A 15,999-nucleotide genomic window follows, 5' to 3' on the forward strand; every position below is an offset into this window, starting at 1 on the left:
CTACCATAGTTTTACCTAGTCCTACAATGTGGGAAATTTTTTTTTTTCTGCCAAGGTCCATTTGGATACTTATAGCATCATTCGTGGGCATACAAAATTATCAATACAGGCAGATAGGTCACAGGAAGCTGATGGAAAGCATGTGTTTGTGGCTTTTCCCTTTTCTGTTATGTGACAAATGATTTTTTTTTTTTTTTTGGCCAGTCCTGGGGCTTGGACTCAGGGCCTGAGCACTGTCCCTGGCTTCTTCTTGCTCAAGGCTAGCACTTTCTGTATATGTGGTGCTGGGGAATCGAACCCAGGGCCTCATGTATACAAGGCAAGCACTCTTGCCACTAGGCCATATCCCCAGCCCCTGTGACAAATGATTTTGAGGACCTTCTATGTCTGTCCCCAGCCAGATGTTTCCAACCTTGCAAGTACTTACTAATCTACAAATTACATACGGTCAAGGGTCTTCCTTAAACTCCATAAAACCTGAATTTGTATGTAGTTGAAAGACTTTCTGTTCTGAAGGCTAGTTGTGCTGTAAGAGCTAGTGCTGCTATAGGAGCTAGAACTGCTAACCGAGCCAGTGGGCCCAGCAATGCCTGGTTTCTTTCACAGCAGCCAGCTCACTTCCTGTTGAAGATAAGTGGCCCAGGTATGTAGGTAGCAGTTTCCTGATTCAGTTTCCTCATTTCTGCTGAGAAAGAGAGCTTCTCTTCTGTAGGGGGCAGAAGGAAAAGGGCACCCAGCTACTAGTGCTGAAGAGCAGGCCCCAGCATTGGTCCGGGCTCTGAAGCCAGGCCGATAGCCTCTCTGGATCCTGTACCTTTGTCCTTTTGTGGTCTCGTACAAACATTCTTTTTCACATGTCAACTAGAAGATGGCACTGTTCAGGTTGAAGTAGCAGAAACAGGGAGAGCTTTACAAGGAAAACACCAAGGCTGCCATTACTTCTCTCACCCTCTTCCACTCCTGTCCAGAAAGCTTCTGAAAGCATTGTTTTACTAGATCTTCCTTAATGGAAATGAACCTGCAAGTTCAGTTTCTTTTTTGTTAAAGACAATTTTTAATTTTTTAGTTAATAATAAGTGCATAGAGTTCCAAAAGAGAGTATGGTTTTCCCTGTTTTATCTTTTGTCATCTGTCCAGTTCTGCTTAGCTACCCATTATTAGTTCTCACATGTGGCGAATACCTTTCATGGTCTCTATATCTTTCATGGTTTTTGTTACAGTGTCTTCCTTGCAGTAGTGGCCTCGTCTGATCTGTTGACTAATGGTGTTGTACACACATAACTCACTAAGTCATCCTCCCAACTCCCCATTCAATAGCTACAGTGCATTTGCCCCCAAAAGGTGGCTAATTCTATTACACTTTGCTGACTCACCTTGTCACCCACCTTTCTAGACTATATCTCAAGGAGCCTACCATCACAGCAGAAATCCATTTTGTGCTGTTTCTGGGCTATTGATTCATTGGCCTCCTTTATACTGCTGTGTCAGTTTTGTTATTTCAGTGCAGTTTTAATACATTACCATGCATGTTTATTTTCAGTCCATAAGTTGCCTTTTATCAGATGCTATGGGGATGATTCTCAAGGAATTACCTTGAGTTAAGTGGTACTATTTCACTGAATAGAGATTAGTCCAACTTTTGCCTCTTATTCTACATCTTCTTACATTCTCTTGGTTAAACAGAAAGGCAATAATAATTCTTTAAATACTCCTTGGGAAATGGAAAGATCTGGAAAAAAATTATATTAAGCGAAGTAAGCCAGACCCAAAGAAAAGTAGGTTGCATGGTTTCCCTCATTTGTAAGAACTGAATATGTCTAGGATATTCTTAACAGGGGATCTCAATAACCCAGTTGCTAAGTGCATAAGGCAATAAATAATGAAGTATATCAACATGAACTCCAAGAATTGGAAATGAGGTTCTTATTATATCCTGTATGTAGTTTTTTTTTTCTTTTTCTCTTAGTTTTCTGTACCTTGTGTCTTGTATATAAGTCTATTCGATCTGTGACAGGGAAAAGGAATCACAGAAACAACAGGACAAAGGATGAACTAATGCAACATTGACACTCACTTGACACTATGTTGGATATGAATCTTACAACTTGGTGGGGGGGAGGAAGGAAGGATAAGATGGAGGGACAGGGTAACAGTGTTTAAAAACAAATGTACTCATCACCTTACTTATGTAACTGTAACCTCCTGCTCATCACCTTTTCAATAAAGATTTTTTTAATTACTCTTTAGCATTCCAAGGAATGGAATTCCCAGAAATGGGAATTCAAACTTAACGGAGAAAGTGGGTGTGATTCCCCTCTGTACAATTCCTTAGGCCAGTAGTTCTCAGGTTTTGTGGCTCCCTCCCCTCTACTGAATGTCATGGTATGTGACATGTAAAAGGGAGACAGTATGTGGCTAGTAAATGCTATAATTCTGATCGTTGAGCCTCTTGTGTGACCTGTGTAAATAGCTTCTAAATTTAGCCTGATTAGACAGCATTAGTCCTACTGAGACTTAGGACAAGAAGAAGAAATCAATAGATATTTTATGAGATTATTGACTCTGATAGAAACTCTAACTTCATTTTTCTCCCTAGCTTATTAAATAGGAGGGTTTTCCCCCCTTGACTGTTAAGTTGTGTTCTACCCCCTACTCCCCCACACCCTTAGTGTACTGGTAACTAAACCCAGAGTCTCCTACATGTTGTACCACTGAACTAATACCTTCAGGCTTTGTTGCCCTTACATAGAGACAGATCTTGGTAGATTCTCAGGCTGGCCTTGAACTTGTGATCCTCATGCTTCCAGAATAACTGGGATTACAGATGTGTACCACATTTCTAGCAAATTGTGTTCTTCAAACTAAAACTGTGATTTTTTAAAAATTTTGAAATAAACTTTTCTCATCCCTACTTTAATAAGTATTAGAATATTTGTAGAGGCAGATGATTGTTTTACTGTTTTAAGATGTACATAACAAAATTTGCCGTGTTAATCTTTTTTTTAATGTACCTGGGTGTTTAGTTCATGCCTTCACTAGCTCCTCTTTTCTGCTTTTTCTTCACACACATTGGGGTATGAAGTGGTATCATTGTGGTTTTGATTTGCATTTCTCTAATGAAACTGTTATATTTGTATATTTTTGCTTCATTTTTTTAAAGTATAATTTTTAATTTATGAGCCACATGTCAGAATGTAGGAAAATATTCTTTAGAGCCACATGCTAATGGCACACAATGTAATCATAGGTACTCAGCTTAGACAGGGAGGCTTTTAGTTTGAAGTCAAACTGGGCAAAAAGCCTATGAGATGCCCTGTGTAACTAACCAGCCAAATGCCAGACTGGAGATATGGCTCAAGTGGTAGAGCAACAGCTATGAGTGAAAAAGCTGGGAGAGAACACAAAGCCCTGAGTTAAAGCCATAGTACTAGCCCCTCCCCCAAAGATATATTCTACTATAAGAAATGATTGGAGGGGCTGAAAATATGGCCTAGTGGTAGAGTGCTTGCCTTATATACATGAAGTCCTGGGTTCGATTCCTCAGCACCACATATATAGAAAAAGCCAGAAGTAGTGCTGTGGCTCAGGTGGTAGAGTGCTAGCCTTGAGCAAAAAGAGGCCAGGGACAGTGCTCAGGCTCTGAGTTCAAGCCCCAGGACTGGCCAAAAAAAAAAAAAAGAAAAGGAAGGAAGAGAGAGAGAGAGAGAGAGAGAGAGATTGAAGCTCCAGTTATTTGAGAGGCTTGCATTGCCCTTTCTTTCCCTTCTCTTTCCTTCCTTTCCCTCTTTCTTTCCAAAAGAAAAAAAGGAGTAGGGATGATGCTGGCACTCTTCCCCTGGGCTGCCTCCCATTTCAGTTGCTATTTGAAGTACTTATAGCAGTGTTACGTTTTTGAAAAGTAGAGTCTTCTCAGGAAAATATGATCTTAACTACCTTGTGAGAAAAGGTGGTGATCTGGGTTCAGGTGTATGTGACTTGTTTATTGTTAAATGAATTATATCTACTTTTTTTTTTTTTTAAGTGAGAGCTAGGTCTCTCTGTGTAGCCCAGGCTGGCCTCCAGCTTCAGGTACCCGTGCCTCAGCCTCCAGAGTACTGTGATTGTAGACATTGGCCATCAGGTCCAGCCTGGTGGCCACATTTTAAAATCAGTCATATTAAAAGTTGGGAGATGGCCATCATATTAAATGTCTGAGAAACTGCAGGTTGACTGAGAAGGTCTAGGTACTCACTAAGTGATTCTTCCTTGTAGACAGTGTTTATTTCTTGGGCTTCTAGAAGACTGTAAGGCTGGAGCTTGGCTCCCCAGAAGATCTACTGTACTGTATTTTCACAAGTAGAATTGCAAAGAGGCAGTCCATACTATGTATCGGCTGACCAGTATGCAAGATTGGACAGGAGAAAAAATACTATACCTTAAGTGGACAGAGGTCCTTGGGAAGTTTAAGATCTTCTATTCATGTCCTTTACACAGTTTAAAATTTGTTACATGTTATTTACTGCAGGTTTGTAGAATTGCAATTGGTTCTTGAAAGATGAGCTGATTTTGATAGGAGTGATAAATTGAGGTTCTGAGCGGTAAGGTGTGAGTTGTGATAGGAATATAAGACTTTTCTTTTTTGGCTTAACCAGTATGATAATAACATATAACGTTACACTGCTTTGCTACTTTAATTCTGGAAAACTGTAAGACTTGCATGCTCTGATCCTGAAGGCATACAGTTGTATAGTTCATTAAAGATTAGTCAAATCCAGTTAAAATTAGAGTTCCCAGTTGGTATTAAGTGTCTTGCTTTAAGAGTAAACTCATTGCCAGAAAATAGTGTGGTTTAGGGGGGCTGGGAATATGGCTTCATGGTAGAGTGCTTGCCTAGCATGCATGAAGCCCTGGGTTCAATTCCTCAGCACCACATAAACAGCAAAAGCCAGAAGTGGTGCTGTGGCTCAGGTGGTAGAGTGCTAGCTAGCCTTAAGCAATAAGAAGCCAGGGACAGTGCTCAGGCCCTGTGTCCCAAGCCCCAGGACTGGCCAAAAAAGAAAAGTAAGAAAACATAGTGTAGTTTAGAAAGATTTTCTTAACAAAGTAATCCTGTAGGCTATCTCCAAAGCAATGGAATGAATGATAATTATGTAATAAAAGTACAGATATCTTTATGGGGGAGTAGAATGAAGTGTACCATTTATTATATGCCCCTTTGACTTTGGTGCACTATTCTTTAGAATTGACATACTAGCAACTTTGAATAGCAATGTACTTTTTTTTTTTGGCCAGTCCTGGGCCTTGGACTCAGGGCCTGAGCACTGTCCCTGGCTTCCTTTTGCTCAAGGCTAGCACTCTGCCACTTGAGCCATAGCGCCACTTCTGGCCGTTTTCTGTATATGTGGTGCTGGGGAATCGAACCCAGGGCCTCATGTATACGAGGCAAGCTCTCTTGCCACTAGGCCATATCCCCAGCCCTGAATAGCAATGTACTTTGTTTCAATATTCTTAGCTATGTAATAATACAAAAAAAAAAAGGTATTACTATTGAGTACAAATAAACATTGACTAGTCTCCTTTTACTTGTGGTTGTGACACTTATTTGGTCCCTAAACATTGCTTTTAGGATCATTATTGTAACTACTGTAGTTTATTTTTATGGGATTTATTGTCCTGTGGTGTGGATTAATGCAGGCCCTTCTTTATCCCCTAGAATGCCTTCGTTCATGGTGATTTCATGCAAAGAAGTGAGACTGGTTTCATAGAACAAGTCCCAGTACCTCAGAATGGACTGACAGTGGCCCCTCACAAAGCTCAGCAAGAAGGTATGTTACGTTTATTGTGAACTTAAAGCACAGTACTGATTAGACTTCTTAGAGAAAAATCTGCTGGTCCTATATTCTGGGCCCCTCGTGCCCTGTCTCCTAGCACACGTGCATCTGTCTGATCTCAGAGGCAGTTGTCTTTTTGTTCCTCTGTCTTAAATTAAGCCTGGTCATGTGCTTTCAGAGGATGAATACTTTACCGTACTTCCAAAGTATTTAGAATAATATTTTATCTGTAGAATGTGCTCAGTATATACTGAAAAAATAAGTTTTTCCAAAGTCCACTGTAAGAGAGTGAATAGAATACATGGCTTGCCAACCCATTTTTCCTGCAATAATGCATTTCTTAATAGGATTAGGGTTGAGGAATAAAAGGACATTGCCATCTAAAAGGAAATGAGCTTGGTCCTTTCCCTCTCTTTGCATTTGGAGAGTCCATTAGTTGTTATTGAGAGAAAAGCAGAAACAGAAAATACATGCTGTAGAAGAACAAACATACTCTGTTAGAACAATTTAGAATTCTATCAATATGTCTCCATTTAGTCCCTGTAATAATCGTTTTTGTGTCATATATTTCTCCTTAGAGGAAAAAATAGGTCTGAATGTTTACTGAGAACAAACGTTAATGTAATCATTTCTTCTACTCATCACGACAGCTATGCTACTTTAATCACAGATTTTTAAGTTAGTACTATTGGTAATTTTTCTTACATTCATAACTTTTCACAGAGTGTGTGTAAGACATTCATTTTAGCTTTAGTTTGGGAGAAGGTAGAATGCTCTCGTTAGCGTTTGCTTGCCAGTATTCTCTTCACTCGATTGGGAGATATCAGCACGTTCTCATTGAAGTCCAAGCTGAAGCTGCAGCCTTGCTTCCATGTCCTGTAACATCACCATGGTTTTCTCTGCTAAGCTAAACTGAGATATTCCCTTCCCTCTCCCCCAAAAAAACAAGGTTCCCAGGCCCCTGAGTCTAATGATTTGCAAAGGTGACCTGCTTAATTTCTGAACACCATCAATTAGTTAGGTCAATTTTTAGTTAATAGCATCACCCCTTATTTATTTAATGTAACAACTTTTAGAAAGAGCAGACCCTCCCCTCCCTGCTTTGACCTCTGAGGTGACAAGCTTTTCATCTGACTTTTAAGATTTTCTAGTGCTTCCATTTCTGGCTAAGAAACTGGCCATAAAACAGGACAGCAGATACTTTATGGCACAAAGGCTAGTATTTCACTCCTTTGCTAATTCTTGAGTGCCTGTTGTCCTGCGTATTCCTGTTTTATACCTCGTGCTTTTCCATTGCCGCCTTCCGTGTTATATAACAATCATTTTCTTCTCTGTGCTTTTTGTCACTGTTCATTTTCCTGTTTATTATTGTTGTTTACTTTTTATCTGTTTTAACTTCTTGTAAATCTAAATGAATCCTGCCCTTTACTTTCTCATTGCCTGCTCCCTAAGTCTAGCCATGCTCTCTCTACCATTACTGTTGGTTACTTTCCTAACCTCTCTGCTGCCCCAGAAGGTGTTCACTGCCTCCAGCGCGGCCTCCCTGCTGTGGAGCAGGTCCTCCTCCTTCCCTTCAAACCCAATCAGCAGTCTGCTCTTCTCGAGTCCTTACCGGATAGTTAGTGGCCTGGCTGGTTTTCACTTTGGCTCTTTAAACATTTGTTATTTTCACACTGGGCACTAGTTGCTGATGCCTGTAATCCTAGCTGAGAGCTGAGGTTCAAAGCCAGCCGAGGCGTGAAAGTCTGTTTATCTCCAGCTAACCACCAAAAAGCCAGAAGTGGAGTTTTGTGTGACTCAGGTAATAGAGTACTTGCCTGGAGCACAAAAAAAGCTCAGGGACAGCAACCAGGCTCTGAGTTCAAGCCCCAGCACTGGAACAGAAAAGAAAAAAAATTCCTCTGGTGATACTTGATTGAAAAATGAATAGTTAGAAATTCATACATTTGCTTACTTTAAGAATAAAATGATTTAAGTAGTTGAATTCAGAGTAATTGGGTTTAAACTCGATGTTATTTATATCTACTATTTTATCTCTATACTAAATTATGGAAAGTTCTTTTACAATAAACCTTCATAATTGATTACAATGTTTAGGTTTTTTTTTTATAATTTACTGCTGTATATTAAGGGTCACATTTGAAAAAAATTCACCTATTTCATTGGAGTTTTTGTCAACTTACTGTAGTACTTGAATTTTTTAAAATTAAAGATATAAAAGTAATTACTATAGCCAATACCTATTATGTATAAGTAATGGAATGAATTGCAGTTAGCCTAAAGTACTGTTTTTGTAGAAATGTAAATAACAGTTATCAAGTTGTCTTCTAGAAAACGATCTTCAGTGCACGTTTTATTATTTGTCCTATGGTTTATGTTTGGTGTTAGTAAAGTGTTTGACAATACTTAGGTATTGGGCATGTGCAATGCATATTGAAAAAAATGGCTTTGTGGGTGAGTGCCATATTGCTATAATAAATTCAGTTTGCTTTATTTTATGATTTAAGTCCTATAGTGAAGTAGTTTGATTCCTAAGCATTTGTCAAATTACAAGATTACCTTACATAACTAAAATGCGCGTCTAATCTCTATAGTCCAAGTCAACATGTATGTTTTGTCTTTCAGCTGTACACATTGAGAAGATAATGTTGAAAGGAGTGCAAAGAAAAAGGGCTGACAGATATTGGGAGTACACTTTCAAAGTAAGCTTTTCTCATCCACAAGAGGTCTCTCACCTGCTAGGTTAAGTGATTTTGATCTTTGAAAGAACTTCTGGCAAGTTTGGGAATTTAAAAGGGAATTAACATGCACACACATATACACATATAAAGTATATAAGCTTTCCTGTGTCTGTGTGCATGCAACATGTTCATAATGAAAGAAATGTACTGTTTTAAGAATAACACTAGAGTTTGCCAAGTTTTTAAAAAAGAAATCACATTAAAATTTTTTATTAGAGGAGAAATAAAAGCCTTAGATTTAGAAAAATAATTAAAGCACATATCTTTAAAAGTAAAAGCAAGTATTTTCATACTACATGTAAAATAAAGATCTCAGGCTTCGTCTTTCTGGCATTGTTCTTGCTGACATTCTTCTTCCTCTGCTTTCTCTGTGCTGGTTTGTTGTTTTTTTTCTGTGCTGTTTTTAGTCCCTGCTTTGTGGCCTCATCTTCTGAGCTGTAATTGCTCTCTTGTCTGCTGCCTGATTAACCGAAGAGCCCAGCTCTGACTCTGTTTTGGCCAGGATAAGACTCTCCCAGTCTCCTTTTACCTGCTGACCTTGATGTGCATTCCTTGCTCATATCTTTTTGGCTCAAGTTTTACTGCCAAACCTTTTCTCTCTCTCCTCCACCCCCCACAGTTCAGTATTTTATTTGCTCTAATATATTTATTATCTGAAATATAAGAAATATAAAAATGAAGTTTTTTCAGCTTTGTTTGGTAGTAAGTCTTCAAATCCTGGTATGCATTTTACACTTTATTTTCTCAACTGAGACCAAGCATATAATTGACAATCCCTTTTTCTTAAGCCATGTGGAATAAGGCCACATTTCTCTACTGCTTCACCAGATTTTAGCTGTACCTCTGGAGTCATTTCTGGCCCTCTGACAGAATGTTTCCTCCTTCCAAGGTCTCCTCTTGTCATCTTTCAAGGTCCTTCTATCAATTATCTTCTTGTGAAAGCAGGCATCTTCAGCTTCTGCCTTCCCATCCTGAGTCACTTGCTCAATACATTTATTGAGTGAATGTCAAAACTCTGGCTTCTAATTCAGAGCTAGAAATATGCTTCATTTTCAGATTTTTATTCCTAATCTCCATGTCTCACTTGTAGCATGTTTAGCTCTCTTTGCCCCCAGGGCTCCCTGGGTTGCTGTTGCGACAAGCTTGTTCCTTAAAACCTCACTGTCCCTGTGCCCTAGAGCAAGGCACAATTAGTGTTGGGCACAAATGCTTCTTCCTCCTAGGGTCTTTTGACACTGGCTATTCTTGTTCTGTTTTATACTTGCTGCCTATAAAGCACTAACTTCTGATGGTTTGGTTTACCTGTCTCTGGCATTAGACTGAACTAGGACAAAAGAGATTGTTGTTGTCTTTCTTGTCCATTCCTGTATTTCCTGACATAGAAGAAATAGTGCCTAGTCCCTGAGCATTTAAAAGTCAAAAGACAATCAAAAGTAGGTGGCTGGATAAAATTTCATATGTATTTTTAAGCAGATGATTACAGTATGAATAGTTTGTATGGCTTAGATATATTAGCGTAGCTCAAGTAATTCTATAGTAGAAGTTACTCATGGTCTATAACCAAGTTGAGGAGGTAGAACAGCATAGTAGCTTCAGTTCTGGCGTTTCTGCTTATTAGAATCGTACTGCAATAAGTTAATCTTTTTCAAGTATAGTTCGTTTTTCTATCTGAAGATAGAGGTAATACTTGAGCCAAGCATCTTGCGAAGATTTTAAAGATGAAATCTCTTCAGAAACCAAGCATACATGCAATGGTAATACCCTCTTTTAGGCAAAGTGCATTGTGCTCTTTTTTTCTAAGAATTTATATTTAGCCAGGCATGGTGGCTCACACCTGTACTTGGAAGTTGCTTTGGACATTGAGATCAGGAGGAATATAGTTCAAGGCCAGATGAAGCAAAAAGACTTTAACCAATAAAAGCTGACACGGTAGCACGTGCTTTTTCTCCCAGGGAAGCGTAAATAGAAAGACCACAGTCCAGGCTGGCCCATGCCACAAACAAGACCCTATTTGGAAAATAATAAAGGTGGGGAAAAAGGGCTGATGGGGCATGGCTTAAATGGTAGGATACTTCCATAGCAGATCAAGGCCCCGAGTTCAGATCTCAGTACTACACCTTCCCTAATGAAAGGAATGCTGTTTTATAATGCCTTAGGAGATAGCACTTTTATCTTTTGGAGGCATGAATCTACACTGTCATTTTAGTCATAAGATTACCAAGCCAAAAAGTAAGACTTAAAAATTTTTTTCTGAAAAACTAAAATGTACTCACAGTATAAGAATGCTTTTATAAAAATATGTGCAGTTTAAAGGGATTCATTGGAAAGCTGTTACAGTACAGTTTTAACAACTGAAGAATGACAATGCTAGATACTCAGCTTTGTAATTGTTACTCTAAATAAAATTTAAGTTTTTATTTTACACATGGCTTTTATTTTTTAAGCCTGTTCCTGTCTTAGCAATAACCATGCAATATGTGTTTTTTTTAAATCAGGTAAATTGGTCTGATCTTTCAGTCACAACAGTAACAAAAACCCATCAAGAACTACAAGAATTTCTACTGAAGGTAAAATTACAGATTTTTTTATTAAAATAATTTTTTCATAATATTAAATAATCTAAAAAATTCTGTTAAAAAAAAAAGTTAAGAGAATTAAAACACCGTTTAGTAAAGTCTGGCTTCAAACTCTTGAAGTTGTAGAACACCCAATGTTACTAAAACCTAAATTAGCTCTTGTTACCAACATAAAACAATGAGGAAGAGGTGTTTTTGTTGTTGTTGTTGTTGTTGTTGTTGTTTTAAGAATAGTATCTTATTCCTAGTTTGCTACCAAGATGTGCATTGTTGGTGGCTGCTTATAAGGGTGCTTCTCTTAGTGTATCTGCAAAATGAGGCGAGGAGCTGGGTGCCTGAGGCTCAGGCCTGTAATCCTGGCTACTCAGGAGGCTGAGATCTGAGGATCACAGTTTAAAGCTAGCCGGGGCAGGAAAGTCCGTGAGACTCTTATCTCCAATTAAACATCAGTGGTGCTGTGGCTCAAGTGGTAGAGCACTAGCCTTCAGCTGAAGAGCACAGGGGCAGCACCCAGGCTCAGAGTTCAAGTCCCATGGCCAACAAAAAATAAAATGAGGTGAGGCTTGTCCTTTGCTCCCCGTCTGGCCTTCCCTTGAATTTTTGTTCTTTCTCATTTGAATTCCAGCTCTTCTCCCCCATATTACAGAATCTTAAAACTACTGGGAATAAAATGTTAGAACACCTTATTCAGGTTTGCAGAGGTAAAAGGTATCTAAATACATTTTGTTAAAACCCTTGCCTTTGAAAAAAATAGATTTTATTGAAAAGCATGTGGGTAGAAATCAGTATTAAAAGGAAAAGAATAGGTTTAGCTGACGAATGAATTACTTTTTCTCAGCAAGCCAATACTTTAAATTTTAATGTTAATAAGGAAATAAAAACAGAAAGTCCAAAAATAAGAAACACTCCTAATTCAGTTACCAACCTTTGAATTAAAGTATAATTATTTCACACATAGCACCTGAAGTTTCCAGGCCAGTGCTGTTTTTGTTTGGTTTGGGCTTTTGTCAGGGCTAGGGTTTGAACTTGGGGTCGCGTGATTGCTAGGCAGGCATTTTACCACCCCAACCTTCCAGCCCTCAGTTCTGGTTTTTAAGTTGTCTGCTTATCATCATATATATAATCTATTCACATCTGGTTAGCCTGTATATTCTAAATCTATAGAGATTGTTTTTTGCCTATTCACAGAGCTTTGAGTAGCACATTAGAGACAGGTTCTCTAAGGTACACACAGTTCAATTCAGCTCAGTTTCTTTCTAGTCCTTTTGAATTAAGTAACACCCAGAGGTGACATAAGTAGTAATTCTATTTTTCTGTGGCTTATTTTAAACTAAGCTCTCTCAGGGTAAGGACTCTTTTACCCATTGAAGTTAGTGCCTGCCTGCTTATAAAGGTGGAGGAGTTTTGTTTGCTTCTAGTCACCAGAGGTCTTGACCAGCAGTCCTAGAAGCTTGGTGAGGAAGATGATGGTGTTAAACGGAGCCAGCTTGTGAACACGGGCATTTCCTGGACTTAGTTGTGGGAGTGGTCAGAAGACATTGCGGTGGGCCAGGCACCATCCGTGAGGCCGTGCCCCATCGGAGAAAGTGCTAGTGGCTGGCTCGCTGGCGGCTGCTCCACCCCTCCCCCCACACTTACCTGTGATTTTACTTCTGCTTATGTCTAACTCATCTGTCTCTTGATATTACAGTTCTATCAGGTTCTATGGGCAGGAAATCACAAATAGAGCCATTTGGTTTAGGGAACTATGTGCTCTTAGTCTGTCATCTTTTTCATGACACAGGTCTAATGGTAGAGGTGAGGAAAATGAGGTACAGTTAAGATAAAGGCTGAGAAAAGGTCTTAAGTGGGACCTCCCACATGACCGTTGGTGAGGCAAAGTTACTTCATGCAGTTTGCATGTGGCATGGTTATGGTTATCTTCACGCTCAGTGGGGGAGCACCGCCCTCCTCAGTTCGACCCTGGCTCCCAGGCAGCGCTCTTTCTCTTCACTTGTTTCCCTCCCGTAAGCTTAGGTAAGCTTAGGTGTTGTCTTGACAGATTATTTTTTATGTCACAGTTTTTCTAAACATTCAGTGCTTAAAACAAATAACAGCTGCAAATAAGGAATTTACTCTTCTGAATCATGGCTAATGAATGATGCCCCTGCTTAGCCAACATTTGGATGTGATGTTTTTCTAAAATAGTACAAATGTTTCTTAATTATGTGAAATAATATGTAACATTGTATATTTCTTAAAATGAATTGCCTCTATTTAGATAGCCTTCAAACTTGCTGTCATCTTTTCTCCTCCCTTCTTTTTTAATGCCATTTTCAAAAATTCAAGAGCAGAACTTTCCTTGTGATAACCTTTATTTATACACTGATATCCTTTAACTTCGGTGGATGCTGTTGACCTGAGCTTCTTCTAGTTTTGAAGAGTGGAAAAATGGGGGCTTGAGGTCAGGGTTACCAAGTTCTCTTTTCTTCCCCCTGGAAATGGCAGTTTTCTGTCTCCCTCATCCTGGTCCATGCCCCAGTTTTGATTTTCTTCCTGCCATAACATTATCAACTTAGGGCTGACAAGTTTTTCTTTTCTTCCTTTGCTGCTCTACCTATAACAGTATCTGAGATCAGAGCAGGGGTTTGAATATTCGTTGATGAGATAGATGAAAAGAGTATCAGAATGAATTGTAGTAGAGTTTTGTAAGTGACTATGCATTAGGCTGTATACTTAGAACTTTTTTTCTCTTAGCAAATATGCTTTCTTTAGGACTAGATATAGGCCCTGAAATTTCAGGTAAAAAACACTTGAAAATAAGTCAAGCTGCAAATACAGATGGTTTCATGTCCACACCCTGTCTAGTAATGTGAGCAGTTTGTTGAGTTGGTGGAAATTTATGTATGTGTCTTCAGTGTCTAGAACAAATGATTTGGTAATTCAGATAGACTTTTCCACAAATATAGTTTTCTTTGGCTTTGTACAGATGTTTAGCAAAGATTATGTGTTAAATTGGTGATATAATAAAGGCGTAGGGTCAGAGGTTCTCTGTTTGAAAAATGAGTCAGTCCAGAACTTGTTTCTGTCTGTTAGTGGTCAGAGAACGGATTTCCTCAGCTGGTGTATGTTTGGTTATTATCATCAGAGCTCTTAATCTTCCCACATTAAGTCATGAGCCCAAGAAGCTTCATTCTGTCAGAACATCTTAAAATTAGTAATGTTTTATGCTATCTTTGCTAGGTTATCCATTTAATTGTTGACTCAATGCTTTACAGAAGGTACTATGAAATTAAAACAACATGTAGATCTGTTTATATAGATTTTTATATTTCTAGGGCCCTTTAGTTATGTTAATGAAGTATACTTACTTTCAATTTTAGTAATTCAGAAATTAGGAAAAGTTAAATTTAAACTTGGAATTTTTGAAAAACTTGAAAAGTTAGTTTTGTAAAGAAGCAACTTACTAGCATGTTTTTAAAGTAAACAATTCAAATAAAATGTCAAGATTTTGCTTTTAATTTTAATTATTTTTTGACCAAGTGATGCTTTTTTATGGTTTGTAGCTCCCAGGGTACCTTCACCGAATTGAACGAAACTTTCCATTAGTATAGTTGATGTGAATAAGATGAAGTTTCATCTGGCTTTCGTGTCTCTTAGTCCATTATGTGGTGTATCAGTAGTCTGGCATTGCCTGAGGTTACAATGTGAAACTTGGGTCTCAAAACTGGTGGTTATCCTTCCAGAGGACTGTTCTAGAATTGTAATAATACCAGCTGTGCTTTGCAAAATGCTCAGCCTAACTCAGAATGCATTGTGAGTGACTTGTGAGCCCCATGCAGGTCTGTACCAGAAGCATATGTGCCCCAGAAGCTTGCACTGTGGCGAGCCCCACGATGTGTGCCCTAAAGGAGATGCCATATTCCCTCGGGAAAACCACTTAGGTGTGGGGCCTGTGTGGTGAAGGGTTGGGGAAAAAGCTGCTTTGGGATGACCAGTGAAAAGGCACCATTTTAGGGCGTAGCCTATATTACCATTTTATCGTTTATTTTCATTCTCTGCCTCTCACATGTAATGTATTTGTCAGTGAGGAGAAACTCAACTTGAGACGTTTGTCTTTCTTTCCTAGCTTCCAAAGGAATTGTCTTCAGAGACTTTTGACAAAACCATTTTAAGAGCCCTGAATCAGGGTTCCTTGAAGAGGGAGGAGCGGCGACATCCCGACCTGGAGCCCATACTGAGGTAATGTCTTACCCGTGCACACCACAGCAGCCGACATGTCTTTTCTTAGGGAGATCACAGAGATGGTTTCTCTGGAAAGTTGACCATTGTGCTCATAGTATAAAACACCATACTTTGTCATTGTATTGCTCATCTCTCTAACATAATAAAATTTCGTTGCTTCTAAGATGTGAAAATGTTGAGTAAAAGCTATTATTTTCTCCACACAATATTTACCGGGAGATGTGGTAAGTTGTCAGATAAGTAGGTTACTGGATGGGAATTGAGGGGAAACATCCCTTCCCCAAGCACCTGTTTCCCGCCACTTGTTCTTCTGGATCCCCGTGTGGGGTCAGGTCGGTATCTCTGTTCTCATCAGATTGTTGAGCTATTGGATAGGATGGTGAAATGAAAAGTAAATACAATGCCATAGGAACATAAGACTTTTCCCCAGAACCTCCAAGTGTGTACCCAAAGAAAGGGAGAGGCAGATGATACAGGTGAGGGTGCTGATTCGTGGACAAGCTCCCTTTCCAAGCAGTGATGATGGGAACTTGAAGGATGTTTTGGCTAATGGCTTATATATTCTCTCAAAAAAAGATCCATATAAAAACGGGAAATTAAGGAGGATCAAGTGCTTGAAGTAGAGAAGACTTAAAGCCATGTATGAGG

At 39.0% G+C, this 15,999-nt stretch overlaps 1 protein-coding gene across 5 annotated transcripts in view; it reads left to right on the forward strand.

Annotated features, from left to right (window-relative positions):
* The window catches only part of Zcchc2 (zinc finger CCHC-type containing 2), a 51,131-nt gene that overhangs the window by 10,093 nt on the left and 25,039 nt on the right, over window positions 1–15,999 (forward strand). For all 5 annotated transcript variants that reach the window (XR_007213455.1, XM_048363799.1, XM_048363802.1 and 2 more), the window contains exons 2-5: window positions 5,693–5,804; window positions 8,436–8,512; window positions 11,047–11,118; window positions 15,236–15,348. Coding sequence is in view for 4 of the 5 variants with exons in the window: in XM_048363799.1 (XP_048219756.1) it covers window positions 5,693–5,804; window positions 8,436–8,512; window positions 11,047–11,118; window positions 15,236–15,348 (374 nt within the window). In the remaining variant the exon portion in view is untranslated. The remainder of the gene's footprint in view (window positions 1–5,692; window positions 5,805–8,435; window positions 8,513–11,046; window positions 11,119–15,235; window positions 15,349–15,999) is intronic.

Source organism: Perognathus longimembris, chromosome 15 (genome assembly GCF_023159225.1).
Source record: "Perognathus longimembris pacificus isolate PPM17 chromosome 15, ASM2315922v1, whole genome shotgun sequence".
Taxonomy (NCBI): Eukaryota; Metazoa; Chordata; class Mammalia; order Rodentia; family Heteromyidae; genus Perognathus; species Perognathus longimembris.